Raw genomic sequence first — 19,060 nt, 5'->3', positions numbered from 1 at the left:
GAAATGAAAGGAAAACTCTGGAAATTGTAGGATTACACAACTGGATGTTGATTTAGTACTGTGTAGATGAAGGAGAATGACACACAAAGCACAGGCTTGTTCCTCCATGTGTCTGCGCACCGCGCTCAGGTCATGTGTTCCTGTTAAGCCATCTGTGATCATAGTGTCTCGCTCTCCTTCGTAAAAGTGGCACCTTTCCTTTTACTCGCGTCACACCTCCTCGGTTTACACTCGCATGCCGAAGACCAAACCGTCCGTCCAGTTCCGTGGAACTGAAGCCTGAATTATTGGTTTTCCCTTGAAGTGACATTCATTTGATTGGCTGAATGCTTTGTTGGGCCAGCCAGTTCAGTGTCTTGTGTCCGAGATGACAGACACAACTGGCTAAGCGTTTGTGTGCGTTTACGTTTGGTTTGGTGACGGCACCTGGTTGTTGAAGGGGGCGTGCGGTGCATCTCCACCGAAAGAGCTCGAGAGTTCGGGTGTGTGTGCGGCTGCCGCTGGCCCAGGGACCTTTTAAGAATGCTTAAATGTAGAGAGGAGACCGTCCACCACTAATGCAGCACTTAAGATTCAGTCGGCATCTAAGTGGTGTGACATCATCCACTGGTTAGATCCACTGGACCACAGCGAAGCTGCTCGCAGACATTATGACATCACCACAGCGGACGCGCCCATCCTGGGCATTTCCACAGAATGATTATTTATTTATGTTTTTTTTTTTGTTTTTTTTTTAAAGCTGCTTTGTCTGGGTGTCTGCCGGATCGTCTTACAGGTTTCTCTCTTGTGATGCAGAAATTTCCAGAAGCAAAACCAAACAGCTGGTGAGCAAGAGGAGGAAACCCGAGGAAGAAGAGAAGAAGAGCGGAATGAAGCGTCTGAAGACGGAGGCGTCCGACCTCTCGGAGAGCAGCGACTCGGAAAACTCCAACAAGCACCAGCTGGACTCCTTGTCGGAGCCCAGCTCGGAGAATGAGCTGAAAGGTAGAGGCACGTTAAAAGACGAGGAGGAGGAGGACGACGACGACGAAGAGAAGCTGCAGGGCTGCAAGGCCCTGGGGGAGCTGGCCACCATCAGCAGGCTGTCTCCCTGGGAGGAGTCTCCCGTCATGCTCGGCAGCTGCCAGGAGGGGGCGCCCGTGAGCGAGAACGAGCATCTGAATGACTTGTCGGGCGAGAGGAGGTCACCAGGTGAGAGGAGGTCACCTCAGGTGTCCCCGTTGCTCCCCGCTGGGCCCTGCACACAACCCCAGACCTCAGGTCCCGCAGAGGTCCAGGGCTGCATAGTTGAAATGAAAAGCACTGTGAAACCCCTGCCCAAGGACCCCTACAGCACCGGGGCACCCCGGACACACACACCCAAGTGTGTGATCGACATCACGGAGGACGGCAGCTCCCAGCCCGCCTCCCGGGAGAGCTCGGGGGCCGCAGCCGCCCTGCTGGGCCCCGCAGCATGCGAGGCCTACGTCGCCGAAGGCAGACGCTCGGTGCTAAACACGGCGGCCGGCGAGGGCAGGAGGGTGGAGGTGGAGCTACAGCAGCTGGGCCGTGGCCTGGAGTTCGCCCACTCGGAGGTGATCCGGCCGGTGGCGTCAGTGAGTGAGTCTGCGGCCGTGGCGGAGCGGGAGAAGGTGCAGCAGCAGTATGCCGGCATCATGCCATGCATCAAGAACGCCTCACTCGCCGAAGATGTGCGCCGGCCGCTCAAGCTCAGCTCGTCACCCGACGTGGCCAAGTCCAAGTCCAACCCCTCCCCCGATGTGCTGAGGCCCAAGCGCAACCCATCCCCCGATGCCATGAGGTCCAAGACGCACAGCATGCTGGAGGCCCTGAAGCCCCGGCCCAACACGTCACCCGAGGTGTTCAAGCACAAAGGTCGCCACGGCGACAGCCTCCCTCCTGTGGCAGCAGGGCGCACGGCGACCAGACCGGAGGCTGATGGCGTGCCCCGCTCCAGCTTCAAGCCCGTGCTGGCCCGCGGGCCACCCGAGGCCACCAAGAACCCGCTCCTCGTCGACAAGGGCGAGCACTTCACCGTGTACCGTGACCCGGCGCTGGTGCGGCCCGAGGCTGAGAGCAACCATGTGACATACCTGCCGCCTCACCTCCACCCGCTCCACGGATCCTCCCACGCCACCTGCCTGACGCCCAGCTCTCACCACCCCTCCCACCTGTTGCCCACCTCCTCCCTCAGCGCGCACACCCACCCCTCCGTGCACCACCCCCTGCTCTCCACCGTTTTGCCCACCATGCCCCCCACCTCCCTGCTCGGGGGCCATCCTCGCCTGGACTCTGGCGGCCTGGGGCACCTGACGCTGGCCCACCACCACCCCCACCAGCAGCAGTTCCTCCAGCCGCCGCCGGCCCCTGCACTGCTGGCCCAGGCGCACGGCGGAGGCCCCTACAACCAGCTGGGTCTCTACCCCATCATCTGGCAGTACCCCAACGGCACCCACTCCTACCCGCCAGGCCTTGGCCTGCCCGCCTCGAAGTGGGTACACCCAGACAACGCCGTCAACTCCGATGCCGGCCTGCGGAGGGTAAGAACTAATTACACACACAAAAAAAAGAGTGCAAAAGTAATGCCAAACGCTAATGAAGGACGTGAAGGAGACCGACCTTGTGAGTGTGTGAGACGGCACTGTGTGTGTGCTGGGTGAACTCACAGTGCGTAACTACACGTGGTACCCCAGCCCTTCTTGTTGACCAAAGTTCGTATGTAAATGCTGACCACTCGATGTGAGGTCCATGTGTGCGTGTGCGCATGTGTATACATGAGTGTGCTTGTGCGTGTGTATGCCTGTGAGTGTGTGTGTGTGTGTGTTTGTGTGTGTCTGCATGTGTGTGCTTGTGTGCCATCGTGAATGACCAGAGGCTGCTTTGGCCTTGCTGTCGTGTGTGTGTGTGTGTGTGTGTGTGTGTGTGACACACACTGGGAGAGGGAGGTGGAAAGAGAAGAGCCAGTGAGGAGAAAGATAGATAAGTGTGTGTGTGTGTGTGTGTGTGTGTGTGTGTGTGTGTGTGTGTGTGTGTGTGTGTGTGTGTGTTTTCCAGAACACCCCCAGCCCCTGGCTCCGTCAGCCCACCCCTGTCAGTTCGGGAGAGAGCCTGGGAATCCTGAGCCATGTCCCGGGAAGGCCAGCCAGCACGGAGCCACACCGGCCCCTCAAACTCACCTCACACTCCAGCCCACCACTCCCCAAAACCTCCACAGAGCTCCACAAAGAGTGAGTACACACACACACACACACACACACACACACACACACACGCGCGCGCGCGCGCAGCACTGGCTGTTACCTTGTGAACCGAATTGGAACAAATGTGCTTTCGTCCAGCACCCGTGCTCACACCCAACCCGTTCTGTTATGGCAGTCAGTACAGTTACCACCCCCAGGGGCAAGAGCTTGGCTTGGCCCTGACCCCGACACCCCCCCATTCTGCCTCTTCTTCCTTCCTCTGCTGCCCCTGTGACTGAGGCCCCAGCTCCTTGTTAGTTGAAGCAGGTTTCACTCTTTTTATTTAGTTGGCCTGAGTGTGCGTGTTCAAAACTAGCAGGCACACCGTGTTCCTGGACTTGCATGTTCCATGTGTGTGGTTTGCCGTGTATCTGTGTCTCAGCGTCATGTCCTCCCTCTCTGCCCTGTGTGTTGTCAGGGAGCTGGAGGGGAAGGTCTTTGTGGACCCCGTGCGCGGCCTGGTGTCCGGCCACCTGAAGCAGGAGCCAGACCGCAGCCGGACGCCCACCAGCAAAGAGGTGCAGCGTGTCTACATGGAGACGCCCCATGGCACCGCTGGGCCTGACCTCGCCAGCAAGTACAAGGAGGAGAACCGGCGTATCCTTCAGGAGAGCATCGAGGTGGCCCGTTTCACAGCCCAGATCCGGCAGGGCGAGCCGGAGCGTGAGCGCGAGCCCTACACCCGCGGGCCCGCCCTCCCGGGCCTCCCTGTCGGAGGAGCGCCCAAGAAAGATCCCGAGCTCTCTCCCGCCGAGCTGTACAAGTTCAAACCCCCGCCAAGCCAGCCGCTGCCCCAGAGCAATTACTTCACCACCCTGTCCAACAGCGTGGTGAACGAGCCCCCCCGCCTCTACCCCTCCAAAGAGCTCAACTCTGTGTTCGACAAGGCGCCCGCCGCCAGCCCCCTGCCGTCGGGTGCCTACGGAGGGTCCGGAGTTGGCGCCAAGTCCTTGTCTAAACCTCCCCCTCTCATCAAGCACCAGCCGGACGGCGAGGGTCTGGCTGGGAAGATCAGCGAGCAGCTCAGCCAGCAGGTGGCGCTGCACTCCCTCAGTACCTCAGCGGGAGCGGTGGCGGTGGCCGGTGAGCGCCGCAGCCCCGCCGTCTCGCCCTCCAGCCAACTCAGGAGCATGCCCGCCCTGCACCGGGCGCCCGTCTTTCACCCGCCCACGCAGAACACTGTGGACCGCAAGGAAGCGGGCTACGGGCGTTTGTCCCCGCCCACACTCACGCCTATCCAGCCCGTCAGTGCGGCGGGGAAGGTGTCAGAGCAGCAAAAACCGCCCACGTTGATGCCAGAGCTCAGGGAGGTGAAGAGCGGGTCCGAGCTGGGTCCCAGCGAGCCGTGGAGACCCGGCGCCGACCCGCACGCCCGCTGGCCCTCGGACAAGAGTCGAGGGAAGCCGCAGGCGGCGGTGGCATCTGTTATTGTACGCCCGCCCACCTGCATCAAGTATGACGGCTCACCGGGGCCCAAGCCTGCAGCAAGGGATGTTTTGGGGAGCAGGCAGGCCACGGGCAAGAGCCAACCGGACTGCGTCAAGCTGCCAGAGGCCAAGGAGCCCGGCAGGGTCATCCAGCCGAACACAAACCTGGAGGACACGTTCTCACAATACAAGAACTTCATCCACGTGGCACAGGGCGGCTTTCCCGGATCCATGGTAGCTGTCGTCAACTCTGTGTGCAGCAGCAGGGTTGACGTGACCACCTCTGCCTCGGCGGCGCCCGCCTTCGGCGTGCCGGGCCGGGCCGAGCTGCTCTACTCCGCCCAGGCCGCACCGAGCGCCGGCAGACTGGAAGGCCCCACCTCCAAAAGCACTCCCACTGGGCCTGAGCCGCAGGAGGGCAACTCCAGGACCGCCTCTCCTGCTGCCCTTCCTCCTCAGCCCGCCTCGGCCCCATCCACGCTGGCCTACTCTGGGAATTTCGTCTACCCGAAGAAGCACAAGGCGGCCCTGGCCGCCGCCCACTCCCGCGGCTCAGGTAGCGCTTCTGAGGGCGAGGGCAGTGGGCGGTCCTCTCAAGGCTCGCCCACCACCATCGCCCAGGACCCAGCTGTGGGCGTGGCCCCTGGCAAGGCGTGCCCCCTGCCCAACGGCCAGCCGCCGGCACAGCTGAGCCAGCAAAACTACCACAAGCTGAAGAAGGCGTGGCTCACACGGCACTCCGAGGAGGACCGCAACACCAACAAGGCGGAGAGGGCACCCAGCACCGTCTCTGACATCATTAAGCCCTGCACCGTCACCCTGGTGGCGTCCACCTCGGGCGACGGGGACGTGGCCAAGGATGGCAAGGGTCCCGAGGACAAGGCGGCGGAGGACAGGAAGCCACGGCGGGGCGCACCCAAGCGCGCGTACGAGTCCGCGTCTGACAGCGGGGACGACTCGGACGCCAGCGACAGCAAGCAGGAGCTGCGGACCAAACGCCAGCCCAAACCCACCTACAAGAAGAAACAGAACGACCTGCAGAAGCGGAGGAGCGACAACGACAAGGAGGACGATGACGTGAAGCCCAACGGCATCTTCAGGAGCGCCAAGGAGAAGACCAAGCTCAAGCTGGCCAGCAGCAGTAAGGCACTCGGGCGTACTTCCCCTTCCCCTACCCGCCTCCAGCGCAGGGGTGATTTTTACAGCCCATGCGGTTTTATAAAGCGTCAGACCTGATCTGGTGGCCCGCTGTAACGACACCGCCGTGCGCTGCAGGAAGGTTTTCACGTCTCTGACACCCTGGATATGAGATGCCAAATGTCTGGGTTATTGGTTCTTAAAGAGAAAGCTATTGCAGGGCAAATAGATGGAGGTGGGGCGTGTGACGAGGGCAGTAGCGTGGAGGAGGGTGGGGGGGGGAGTTACGCGCACATCTGGACTGCAGCTGTGCAAGTTTCAAAGCTGCTTTTGGAATGTTTGACTTTTATGTGAAATGCAACTCGGCAGGGCATGTTAAGAGCTCCTCGAACCCAAGCAGACGTAGGCCTCTCGGGTTACTGCTACACACAGAAGAGGGTCCCTGTAACTGAATATGTCTTCTGATGCACATGTGCACCCCACGTTGTCAGATCTCATCAGCATAGTCACAATACCGAGCAGACTAGTTGCCATCTGACCAGTGTCTCGTCTGGACATGTTTTCACGCGGCGTTCAGTGTTGGACATCTGCCGTAACACGCCCTCGTAGCCGAGAAACTCCCGTGAAACTTGGTGGCATCGAGGAGCAGGCGTTTAACGGGACACACTTCCAGAAACACAGCGCAGATGTTTAGTTTTGTGAGATTCATTCCAGGCTAATTGCAAAAATGAGTGTGAGATCAGTTCAGCCTTTTCCGTGAGGTCAGGTTAAGGTCGTTTTGCTCTGTGGTCATCTCAGCTGGATAATGACTGGGAGTTATGGGGAGCTCGAGGATGATGCTCAAATACGACTCGTGTTATCTCGTGAGACATAGTATTTGAGAACTGGCAGTGCTATAATGGTTTTGGTAACGATCGTTGAAGCTCGGCTGTGCGTGAGCGTGAACATGTGTTTTCTGTAAGATCCCCCTGCTTTGGGTCATGAACCCCTAACTCTTTGTCTTAAAAGTTTTTTAAATACGTTTTTACATATGTACATAAAGGAAGAGAGATCCACATTGGCAGGTTTCTCTGAACAGTTTTTGTGTGCATGTGCTGTGATTGTGTGTGTTTGCGTGTATGATCTGTGATTGAGTGAGTGAGTGTGTGTGTGTGTGTGTTTGTGTGTGTGTGCGTGCATATTGTGTATGTGTGTGATCTGTGATTGTTTATGTTTCTGTATGTGTGCATATGTGCTGTGATTGTGTGCGTGTGTGTGCGTGTGTCCAGACGGCATCCCTCGCTCCGTGCTGAAGGACTGGAGGAAGGTGAAGAAGCTGAAGCAGACGGGCGAGTCCTTCCTCCAGGACGACTCATGCTCCGAGATCGGCCCCAACCTGCAGAAGTGTCGCGAGTGCCGCTCGGCGCGCTCCCGGAAGGGCGAGGAACCCACCCACTCCCCTGTCTTCTGCCGCTTCTACTACTTCCGCCGGTGAGTCCTTCCCCTCCCCTGACCACACACTGACCTGCCTGTGACGGGACAGGCGGGACGCAGTGAAGGACAGGGTGTTTCACTGACGGGACCTTCATCAGCCCTGCGAGCATCTGGCATGAGAAACCAGACTGTGTTCAAAACTGTTCTTCCGCAGGGTTGTAAGGTTGTGTTGGTCAGTAGGTTTTCCTTCAGTTTCCTAACTTCACTGCTGCCATAGCAACAGCTGGCATGCAAACAGATGTCATTAACGTAATGAGATGCCTTGTGTTAGTGGAAACTACAAATCCTTAATTCTGGTGGTCCGAAGGCGTTCACCGATACGACTGGCAAGCCATCTCCTGGTCTCTCATATGTTAAACTGATTACAAGAGACAGACAAGAGACAGACAACTCCCGCAGGTCCAATTATTTGAGTGCTATGGGTATGTAATGTCCTGCAGGCGTGTGTAATGCTGCGGTAACAGTTCTTACCCCTCTAGTAGGTGTTTAGGCAGAGGGGACGCCCATCAGACAAAGTGGGTTTTTTTTCCTTTTTAACAGTGCACACACACACACACACACACACACACACACACACACACACACACGGTAGCCGACAGGACCCCAGCCGTTCTGACATCACTCCAGATCGCATAACCTGATATAGTGGGTCATTAAGGCCTGTGTAGATGAGGGTTAGGGTTAGGGCTGATGACTGCTTCTGATGGTGCTCGCTCTCTCTGTCTCTTTCTCCCTACCTCCTTCTGTCTCTCCCCAGCCTTTCCTACAGTAAGAATGGTGTGATCCGTATCGACGGCTTCTCCTCCCCCGACCAGCACGACGAGGAGGCACTGAGCCTCTGGGTGCCAGAGGCACAGGAGGAGAGCGACCTAGATGTCGAGACGTCCAAGTACATCCTGGGTCACATCGGAGACAAGTTCTGTCAGCTGGTGATGAGCGAGACCACCGCCGCCACGTGGATCAAGAAAGACGGTACAGGAACCGAGCTTTAGAGCAGCGGGACGCGTCCCAGATGCTCCGCAAGCGAGACCTGTGTGTCCTGAGCGCGCGTCTCACCTGTGCCCCGTGTGCCCTCCCCTCAGCCAAGGTGGCGTGGAAGCGTGCGGTGCGTGGCGTGCGGGAGAGCTGCGACGCCTGTGAGGCCACGCTCTTCAACATCCACTGGGTCTGCCAGAAGTGCGGCTTCGTGGTGTGCCTGGACTGCTACAGGGCCAAGGAGAGGAAGAGCTCCAAAGGTCAGTGGCTGTTAAAACTCCCCTACCCACCGCTCACCCCACCTGGCACTGGCCTGACACTGGGAGACAGGAGGGCTGTGCTGGGGAGACTGGAATGCCAACAACACTGACCCCAGGGTGGAAGCCAGCACGCGCACACACACACACACACACACACACACACACACACGCCCTCCCTTCAGAATTCTCTCTAACCTGCATTTTCATTCCCGGTAAACATTCCAGACTCTGTCCTAAAGCTTTGCGGTGGTGCATGGATACGTCCTACCATCTGTCCTGCTAAGTCACGCTCCCTCCCCCTCTGAGAGTCGCACACAGTGAGCCCCCCCCCCCCCCCCCCCCCCCCCCCCTGTAAGCAGTGTTTGTGTTTTTTGCTCCACAGACAAAGAGCTGTACACCTGGCTGAAGTGTGTGAAGGGACAGCCACACGACCACAAACACCTGATGCCCACTCAGATCATCCCAGGAACAGGTACGGCGCAGCCGCTCTGACACAGGCCTCAGTGGAGGGAGGGAGGGAGGGAGGGAGGGAGGGAGGGAGAGAGAGAGAGAGAGAGAGAGGAAGGAAGGAAGGAAGGGAGAGAAAAGTTTAAAAAAAAACAACATGACAACTCAACATTCTGGCTGGCTGCACTCTCACACTGGGCGTTGGCTGCTCTTTGCTCCTAGACACACACACACACACACACACACACACACACACACACACACGCCCACTCTTCCTCTTTTTTCCAGAGTCAAATGCCATAGAGAAACAAGCCCTTGCTCGGTGTGGGCACCTAGAACAAAAGCAGCTTTGTGGGGTGTTGGGCTGCGTTGGCAGCATGCCAGGGCCATGCCGTGCGTAGCTGGCTGAGACATGCAAGCACATGCCTCCCGTAGTCTCTGAGTCTCCCCTCCCCCACCGCCTTTCAGGAGTGCCTCAGAGAGGATCTGTGATCTTGGTGTGTTCTGTGTGGTGTTACAGTGTTGACAGACCTGGTCAACTCCATGCACGTGCTGCGGGAGAAGTACGGCATCCGCGCGCACTGCACCTGCGGCGCCAAGCAGAACGCCCTGCACGGCAAGCTGCCGTCCACCAACGGTGTCTCGCAGGTTTGCATGCACGCACACACGCTCGCACACACTCACACACACACACACACACACACCAGGCTTCACACTCGGCGTGCTGCCTCCCGCAGGTCCTGCAGAACGTGCTGAACCACAGTAACAAGCTGTCCCTCTGCAAGGCCGAAGGCGGCCAGCACATGGCCGGACACAAGGTGGAGGCCAACGGCGCCACCAGCCCCACCAGTGACTCCAGCACTGACAGCAAGCCCCCGCCTGCCGAGTCCCAGTCGCCACTGCACTTCCTGGCTGACCTGGCTGAGCAGAAGTCCCGTGAGGAGAAGAAAGGTATGAACGAAGAGAGAGAGAGAGAGACTGAATTAATGAATGAGAGTGAGGAGAATGAGTTAATGTGTGACATTAAGAGTGTGAGTGTGTGTATGTTGATGTGTGAGTGATTAAATGTATGGGTGTGTATGATTAAGTGTGAATAAATGCGCGAATGTGTGGGTGTGTGTGTGTGTACGGCTAACAGTATGAGTCTCTGTGTGTGTGTGTGTGTGTGTGTGTGTGTGTGTGTGTGTGTGTGTGTGTGTGTCTGTGTGTGTGTCTGTGTGTGTGTGTGTGTGTGTGTGTGTGTGTGTGTGTGTGAGACCTGATAGAGTCTGAGAGCAGTCAAACTTGACAATAACCGAACTCTGCCAGACCCACTTTGAATTACGACAGCCATCTTATTATTTCTGCATGTGTGTGTGTGGATAGTGTGCAGACCTACACAGTGCTCCACAACCCTGATGGTATCCATGCTGCTGTGCTAACCACATGTTCTGTGCAGCCTCATCCGCAATCACAAATGCTGCTGTGGGCTTAGCCCCGCCCCCTGACCCCTGACCCCACAAAGCACCTCCTCCACACATCCCCAAAGTGCCTCTTCTCCCCTTAGCTGCTCCTTTTTCAGATTTTCACCAAATGACAAGACGTGTGTGCTTTCCCCATTGCCATGGTGACAGGCAACAGACAATGCGTGTGCTTTTGCGCCTCCTCCTGCAGAGAACAAGGAGTCGTGTGCGGTGAAGGTCCGGGAGGAGAAGGAGGCGTGTGAGGCACTGGAGGCGCTGAACTGCAAGGCCTCGTCGCTGGTGGTGGGCGGCGGTGAGCAGGGCTCCACACTGAGGGACCTACTTACCACCACGGCGGGAAAACTGCGGCTGGGCTCCACGGATGCTGGCATCGCCTTCGCCCCGGTCTACTCCACTGCCTCGCAGGTACACACGCGCACACGCACACACACACACACGCGCACACACACGCACACACACACACGGTCACCACGCGTTCTGATCCCCCCCCAAGACGGGGAAGAGCGGCCGCTCTGTGCCCAACATTCTTGATGACATCATCGCTTCCGTGGTGGAGAATAAGATCCCAGCAAGTCGCGGACCCAAGCTGCCCGTGAAGGCGGAGCCACAAGAGGATGTGCGGCCCGAAAGGAGGAAGACGCCCGCCTCTGGCGAGGAGGCCCCGCCCACGACGCACGCTGACATCCCCCACTGCTGGCTATACGGCTGCAGGCTGCTGTGGCTCAAAGACCACCGCAATGCCAACAACTGGAAGCTCTTCCGGGAGTGCTGGAAACAGGGGCAGGTGAGTGACATGTCTGCCAACCAATCACAGCACAGTTGGCCCTGCTCCCGGTCCATTTGCACTCTTCTGTCAGGTTCATGACTTTAGCGTCAGAGATATCAGCGAGTAGGTGTAGGCATTGGTGTAGGGTCCGTCCTCGTCTCCCCTCCTTCCATCCTCGCCTGCTGCAGAGAGGAGTGACTCATCAGAGTTCGTTCTCTCGCTGCCCGCCCAGTCTCACCCCGGGATTCATAAACACCTCCGGCTCTCTGGCTCCAAATGACTTTTTTTTATCGCCGTGCTTTTATGGCTCTGCGGAAAGAACACGGCTGTCCGCTGGGAACGCCGCCTGGGCTAGGAGACGTGTTCCTGTCCGTGGGACTGAACCTCCGTCTAAAGACAGAAGCTTTTTGTATAAAGTGTAAAACACGGTAGAGGCTGGGGGGGGGTTGGGGTGTTGGATGTTGGGAGAGATGAAGGGAACGGACTCGACATCATCATCCGTCAGTCAGAACTTTACCACGCTGCAGCCGTTCTGCTGTAGTTAGGGCATGTGAGCGTGTCTGCGACCCCCTGCCATTGGTAACCTCCCTGTGTGCTGTGGTGCGCTCTGCAGCCCGTGCTGGTCTCAGGAGTTCACAGGAAGCTCAGCACCAGCCTGTGGAAGGCCGAGGCTTTCAACCAGGAGTTCGCCGACCACCAGGGGGACCTGATGAACTGCCGCGACGGAGTCGTGTCCAACTCGGGCATCAAAGAATTCTGGGATGGCTTCGAGGACCTGACGAGTGAGTGACCGTGAAGCTGCTTCTGAGGCGGGGATGTGGGGGCAGGTTAGGCTGATGTTAGTCGTGACTGCTCATGCTCACTCTCTATCTCTCGCTCTCCCCCTCTCCTTCTCTCTCTCTCTCTCTACCCCTCTCTCCCTGTCCACATCTTTCTCTCTCTCTCTGCTCTGTTACAGAGCGGCCCAGATCTAAGGACGGCGAGGCTGTCGTCTACAGGCTGAAGGACTGGCCCTCAGGAGAGGAGTTCATGGCTCTTATGCCGTCTAGGTGAAGGGGATTTAAGTTCTCAGTTATTATGATAAAAAATTATTTTCCTTGATTTGGATGCGGAAGGAGGCAGTTTTAATGATGGGTTACTCGCTTACTTTGTGTGTGTGTGTGTGTGTGTGTGTGTGTGTGTGTGTGTGTGTGTGTGTGTGTGTGTGTGTGTGTGTGTGTGTGTGTGTAGGTATGACGACCTGATGAAGAACCTCCCTCTCCCTGAGTATTCAGACCCTGAGGGGAATCTCAACTTAGCCTCCCATCTCCCCTCCTTCTTCGTGCGGCCAGACCTCGGACCACGCCTCTGCTGTGCTTACGGTACCACACCTCCCAACATACACACACGCGCTCTCTCTCTCACACACACACACGCACACACACCCCTACACAAATGTCCGTCCTGCGGCGTGGAGACTGGCTAAGTGTGCATGCGCTCTGCGCTGCAGGTGTGGCAGCGTCTCAGGAGCAGGACTTCGGCACCGCCAACCTGCACATGGAGGTGTCCGACATCGTCAGCGTACTTGTTTATGTTGGAGTGGCCAAAGGCAACGGTGTCCTGTCCAAAACAGGTAGGCCCTGCCCCCGGCCCCGCCCTGCCATGCCCTTCGGCCTCCCCTTGCTCACAAACACAGCGGGCTGCAAGAAAAGTAGGTCAGCAGTCAATTTCAGGAAGACAGCCAAGCAGAGATGGAAAAAAACCCCGCCCCAAGCCAAACGTCCACTCTCTTCACATGTCTTATCCCCCTCCCAGCCTCCTCTGTGCCAGAGAGCTCTGAAACACACACTTAAACACACACACACACACACACACACACACACACACACAAACACGCTACAGACGGTGAAGAATTCTGGAAACAATAGAGCAGGGTGGGTGCGATGGCGGAATGAGAGGACAGAGAATTGAGGAGACGCATCTGGAAGGACTTTTTCCCACCGCCCGCACGGCTGAGCTCCCACTACCCGAGAGCTCCCCTTCCTCCCCCACCACACTCCACCGAGCACCACCCGAGCTTTATGTGGCCGGATCGTGGCATTGGGGTGGAGGGGGTGGAGCTAGCATTAATGCCCCCAGCTGTCCTCTCCGACGTGACTGATGGAGAAAGGTCCCCTCGGAATACAGAAAGATTACTGCAGAGCTGACAGGAACACTTGAGTTGGCTGGGAGTCCCCTCCCCTCCCCTCCCCTCCAGCTCCCATGCTGGCCCAGCACTATTTATAAACCCACGGCAGGAGGGAGGAGGAAGGAGGGAAGGGTGACGGCAAAGCCGACGCTCATGATCGTTCCTCATCTGTGTGCTTTTAGACGCCGCACTCCCTTCAAAGGAGTGCGTGTGTGTGCGTGTGTGTAAGTAATATATTCATGTATTGGTACTAACCTTTTAGTGAGTGTGACTGCGTGTGCGTGCGTGCGTGCGTGCGCGTGCGTGCGTGAGTGAGTGAGTGTGTGTGTGTGTGTGTGTGTGTGTGTGTGTAAGTAATATATTCACGTGTTGGTACTAACCTCTCAGTGAGTGAGTAAGAGTGAGTGAGTGAGTGTGTGTGTGTAAGTAATATATTCATGTGTTGGTACTAACCTAGTGTGAGTGTGAGTGAGTGTGTGTTTGTGTGTGTGTGTGTGTGTGTGTGTGTGTAAGTAATATATTCATGTGTTGGTACTAACCTCTCAGTGTGTGTGAGTGTGTGTGTGAGTGAGTGTGTAAGTAATATATTCATGTGTTGGTACTAACCTCTCAATGTGTGAGTGTGTGTGTAAGTAATATATTCATGTGTTGGTACTAACCTCTCAGTGTGTGTGTGTAAGTAATATATTCATGTGTTGGTACTAACCTCTGTGTGTGAGTGTGTGTGTGTGTTTAAGTAATATATTCATGTGTTGGTACTAACCTCTCAGTGTGTGTGTGTGTGTGTGTGTGTGTGTGTGTGTGTGTGTGTGTGTGTGTGTGTAAGTAATATATTCACGTGTTGGTACTAACCTCTCAGTGAGTGAGTAAGAGTGAGTGAGTGAGTGTGTGTGTGTGTAAGTAATATATTCATGTGTTGGTACTAACCTAGTGTGAGTGTGAGTGAGTGTGTGTTTGTGTGTGTGTGTGTGTGTGTGTGTGTGTGTGTGTGTGTGTGTGTGTAAGTAATATATTCATGTGTTGGTACTAACCTCTCAGTGTGTGTGAGTGTGTGTGTGAGTGAGTGTGTAAGTAATATATTCATGTGTTGGTACTAACCTCTCAATGTGTGAGTGTGTGTGTAAGTAATATATTCATGTGTTGGTACTAACCTCTCAGTGTGTGTGTGTGTGTGTGTGTGTTTAAGTAATATATTCATGTGTTGGTACTAACCTCTCTGTGTGTGTGTGTGTGTGTGTGTGTGTGTGTGTGTGTGTAAGTAATATATTCATGTGTTGGTACTAACCTCTCGGTGTGTGTGTGAGTGAGTGTGTGTGTGTAAGTAATATATTCATGTGTTGGTACTAACCTCTCAGTGTGTGTGTGTGTGTGTGTGTGTTTAAGTAATATATTCATGTGTTGGTACTAACCTCTCTGTGTGTGTGTGTGTGTGTGTGTGTGTGTGTGTGTGTGTGTGTGTAAGTAATATATTCATGTGTTGGTACTAACCTCTCGGTGTGTGTGTGAGTGAGTGTGTGTGTGTAAGTAATATATTCATGTGTTGGTACTAACCTCTCAGGTGTGCTGAAGAGGCTGGAGGAGGAGGATCTGGATGACAACGTGAAGAAGAGGTTAAAGGACTCGAGTGAGACTCCTGGAGCCTTGTGGCATGTTTATGTGAGCAAAGACGTGGAGAAAGTGAAAGAGTTTCTGCACAAGGTTATTTACAGTTCCTGCTTCCTCCCTTTTAGAATCATTTGACACATGAATGCAGCAGAGCACTTTCTCCCTCTCTCTCGCTCCCTCCCTCCCTCTCTCTGTCTCTCTCTCACTCCTTCCTACTCCCTCTCTCACACTCCTTTTTACTGTCCTTCTCTTCCTCTCCTCTGTTTCCCCTCTCCCCCCTCGTTTTTCCCTCTCTCCCTTCTACTCTTCCTCTCGTTTTCTCCCTCTCTCTCTCATCACTCTCTTCCTGCACACTCTCTACCTCTCTCTCTCTCTCTCTCTCTCTGTCTCTCATGCGCTCTCACTTACTGGACGTCCTTATAAAATGTTCCCTTCTCCCGAGGGAACTTTTACAGGGTGTGTTTAATTACCTTCCTTGCCTGGAAGCCAGTTCTCTGCTTTTCTGTGGCTCCTGGCTGCCTGCCGTCACGCAGACGACAGCCGGATTAAAGGCGTGTCCCGGGGAGGTGTCCTCAGCCTGACCTTTCCCTCACACACACCGCAATCCCAGAGCAAACCAAGCACCTCTCTGTCCAGCGCCTGCCTGTCGGGCACAAATGCCGTCCATTAGGTGGCCCATTAGATTTGGGCAGATCTACCATAGTTCGTCTTAGATCTGGATGTTTTGATGAGCACTATGTGCTGTTGCGTTAAGTACAATGTGTGGATAAATTCTTAAGGAGGGTGAGTAGTATTTATATTAGTAGATAAGGAATGTGTGTGAACGTATGTCTGTAGTCCTCAGGGTGTCTGTCTAGTTTAACAGACACGAGACCACCAGTACACAGCTTCAAAGCCCATGTCTAATGACTCCTTAGGGCCATGGGCTGTGGATATTATATATGTCATATTATTATTACACTTCTACATGTCTTATGGTAGATTAAAACACATGGGCTAAGTTGACCCAGGCCAGTCCTGTCGTGTCATCTTGAAGATTTTTCCTTTGAAACAGAACCTTTGTGATTTATGACCTATAATGTGAGTCTCTGACCCAAGCCTGCTTCTTTGCCAGATCGCCAAGGAGCAGGGCGTGGACATTCTTCCGGAACACGACCCTGTGCGCGAGGCTGGCTGCTACCTCACCCGTAAGCTACGTCAGCGTCTGATGGAGGAATACGGCGTGCAGGGCTGGACCGTCGTGCAGTTCCTGGGAGACTCTGTCCTCATCCCCGCCGGAGCCCTGCACCAGGTCTCAACACTCATCACCCTCTTCTGCTTAAACATCTCCCATATCCATGTAATTCTAAAATTTCCTGTAGCGGTGCAGCAGCTAGTGTCAGGGGGCAGCAGTGAGACCTCGTGCTGCCGTTAACTTTACAGATCAAGGCGCCATTTGCACTTCCGCACAGTTTCACACTTTCATACATAAACTGTAGTGTTCATAAAGCACTGTTTAGACCAACTGTAGACAACAACCAGTGATGTCGCATGGTCAACTTGATGATGAAGAAAAGACTGAGGCTTGGCGAGCACGACAGCGAGGAGTGTGAGCACGGAGGCCATGCTGCATGACAGCGGCCCCACGCTCGTCCCGCGCTCAACCCGCTTCACTGTCCCTCACTCCTGCAGGTGCAGAACCTGCACAGCTGTGTGCAGGTGATCAACGACTTTGTCTCACCGGAGCATGTGGTGCACTCCTTTCACCTGACACAGGAGCTGCGCTCCTCCAAAGAAGAAATCAACTATGAAGATAAGCTACAGGTAAGAGCCTCCTCTGTGCCTCCAGCTCACCTTCACCTCACCACCTCCACGCCTCCTCTGGCAGTTCTCCACTGTCTCTGAGGTCCTCCACACCCACCAAGCCCTCAACATCCTCCGTGCCATAGATTCCGCCGAGAGATTGCGAGTGTGCATGACAGCATGAAATCGCACGAGCTCTCTGTCCGTCTGTCCTTTTATCAGTCTATGTGTGAGACTGTACGTGTTCCCCGGTTTATGTTGGATTTCTGTATGTCTGTAAAGTTCTGTAAAGAGGAACTACTAGTCTTGCTGAACACAGTGGCCCCGTAGTTCAGGCCTAGCGGGTCTCAGCAGCGACACGCTGCCCTGTGATCAGTGCTGTGGCCGTTAACGTGTTCCTGTGTAATTTAGTATTTTTGCCCCTTTCATCTCAGCAGTCTGTTCTGGCTATTTTAAGCACATGAGTCAGAGTCTGGCTGTCATCCAAATTGTCACTGAAAGTCTGTTCCTCCCTCTCTCTCTCCTCACTCTCTCTCTCTCAGGTCAAGAACATCTTTTACCACTGTGTAAAGGATGCTGTGGGAACATTAAAACAGAGTGGTGCTGAGGGGCTGGAGGAGGAGCTCGTGACCTTGTGACCCCTCCCTCCGGCCTGCGTCGGCACGCCTACAGTCGTCACTTAACCCCAAATATGCACACTAACCTTCACATCATGAACCTCCAGTGCCAAGCAGACTTTAAGAGAAGAAAAATAAAAAGACAGGAAAATGCTATTTATTTGTTACTGACACCATAGCAGTATAGCCCGAACGCTTCAGGTTAACTGTGATTTTACGGAGAATAATAAAAATAACTGAAGATAATGTGCGAGCAGCAGCACTGCTGTTCAGAGTTTAGTGGTTGTCTTTTCTTTTCTTTGTTTTGTTTTTTACTTTCTTTCATACTGTATATTGTTTCCGTAAGAATGACGTATTTATTTTTTAGGAGTTCTACGCTTTGTTCTAGATCAAATGTAAATGGGACTTGTACAGTTTGCTATTTGGGATCCTGACAGCTCACTACATTGAGACGGCTACTGTGAGAACGGATCCGGACACCAGCTGTTGCCTGTACTTTGGGAATCGTTGCTGAATTTGCAGTCCTCATGCCATATCTTTTGAAAAAATTTTAACTGCCAAACTATTGTAAACATTGTAAAGTTATATTATGTAAAGAAAGCCTAAATGAATAACACACTTCAGCATTTTATTAAGAAGTATTCACTGTAAAATGGAGACATTTACAAAAAGTTGTAATTTATTTAAGAAAATTGTCTCATTTCTTTTTCTCTTTTGTTAAGATTTACTATGGTGAAGTTTTGAAGTTGATAATGCTAAAAAAAAGAAAAACTTACTATGCTGTGTAAATATATACATATATACATTCACTGATGTATTTTTTTAAAACATGGCTTGCTTCGATTTCAGATTTTAAGAGTGCAAGTGTTACATGCTTTGTACATTGAAGTTCAAAAGGGTTTTACATTTTCCATTAAAATGGATTTATCAAAGAACCGGCTTCTGTCTTCCGTAAAACAGCTCAGCAACGACGGTCTCGGGTCAGTAACGCTCGCTCGCTCTCGCTCTCTCTCTCTCTCTCTCTCTCACTCACACACTCACTCTCTCACACTCTCTCACACACACACTCTCTCTCTCTCTCGCTCTCTCTCTCTCTCTCTCACTCACACACTCACTCTCTCACACTCTCTCACACACACTCTCTCTCTCTCTCGCTCTCTCTCTCTCTCACTCACACACTCACTCTCTCACACACACACACTCTCTCTCTCTCTCTCACACTCTCTCACTCACTGACTGATCAACAGACGTGGGATCATTAGAGGCTCAGAAGCAACGGAGCACAGCACTCTGAAGCTCGTGCTTAACAGTCCGAGCGCGCACGCGGGGCTTCGGCGCCCCTGCAGCCCTCGTTAACGGGCCGCGAGCATCAAAGAGATCCGCTCAAGGCGGACGTGTACCCGGCTGCTCTTGATCTGCCTGCGAGCGCTGAGAGAAACGGCGGCAGCTTGGCGATGAAGCTGAAGGTCCCTCGCGCTTTAATTAGCCTCGCTCGTGACTGCTGGCGAGCGCGCTCTTACGGCCGCTAATGCAGTTCACGCGGAACTCTACTGGCCTTCAATACTGCAGACTATAGCTCGTGTACTCAATACCGTGCACCTGATTCCCCACGTGTGCTCACGCGGTGAATTACAGGGCTCTATCAGAGCCGATTTATGATCAATATCAGACATTCTTTGGTACCGTTAGTCATTCTGAACAA

The 19,060-nt window shown here is 54.4% G+C and overlaps 1 protein-coding gene across 3 annotated transcripts in view; it reads left to right on the top strand.

Annotated features, from left to right (window-relative positions):
* Positions 1-18,293, top strand: part of jmjd1cb (jumonji domain containing 1Cb) — an 80,747-nt gene extending 62,454 nt beyond the window's left edge. For all 3 annotated transcript variants that reach the window (XM_035533798.1, XM_035533797.1, XM_027021677.2), the window contains 19 exons: positions 796-2,540; positions 3,055-3,227; positions 3,658-5,807; positions 7,072-7,273; positions 8,034-8,248; positions 8,359-8,511; positions 8,894-8,983; positions 9,479-9,606; positions 9,696-9,909; positions 10,612-10,826; positions 10,915-11,205; positions 11,801-11,969; positions 12,146-12,236; positions 12,418-12,548; positions 12,677-12,799; positions 14,913-15,052; positions 16,074-16,250; positions 16,631-16,762; positions 17,284-18,293. In XM_035533798.1, coding sequence (XP_035389691.1) covers positions 796-2,540; positions 3,055-3,227; positions 3,658-5,807; positions 7,072-7,273; positions 8,034-8,248; positions 8,359-8,511; positions 8,894-8,983; positions 9,479-9,606; positions 9,696-9,909; positions 10,612-10,826; positions 10,915-11,205; positions 11,801-11,969; positions 12,146-12,236; positions 12,418-12,548; positions 12,677-12,799; positions 14,913-15,052; positions 16,074-16,250; positions 16,631-16,762; positions 17,284-17,379 — 6,635 coding nt within the window. In that variant the 3' untranslated portion in view covers positions 17,380-18,293. The remainder of the gene's footprint in view (positions 1-795; positions 2,541-3,054; positions 3,228-3,657; positions 5,808-7,071; positions 7,274-8,033; positions 8,249-8,358; positions 8,512-8,893; positions 8,984-9,478; positions 9,607-9,695; positions 9,910-10,611; positions 10,827-10,914; positions 11,206-11,800; positions 11,970-12,145; positions 12,237-12,417; positions 12,549-12,676; positions 12,800-14,912; positions 15,053-16,073; positions 16,251-16,630; positions 16,763-17,283) is intronic.
* Positions 18,294-19,060: the final 767 nt, after the last annotated feature.

The sequence above is a fragment of the Electrophorus electricus genome, chromosome 14 (genome assembly GCF_013358815.1).
Source record: "Electrophorus electricus isolate fEleEle1 chromosome 14, fEleEle1.pri, whole genome shotgun sequence".
Taxonomy (NCBI): domain Eukaryota; kingdom Metazoa; phylum Chordata; class Actinopteri; order Gymnotiformes; family Gymnotidae; genus Electrophorus; species Electrophorus electricus.
Note: the sequence above shows the minus strand (reverse complement) of the source record. Positions and strands in the feature narration are given on the sequence as shown.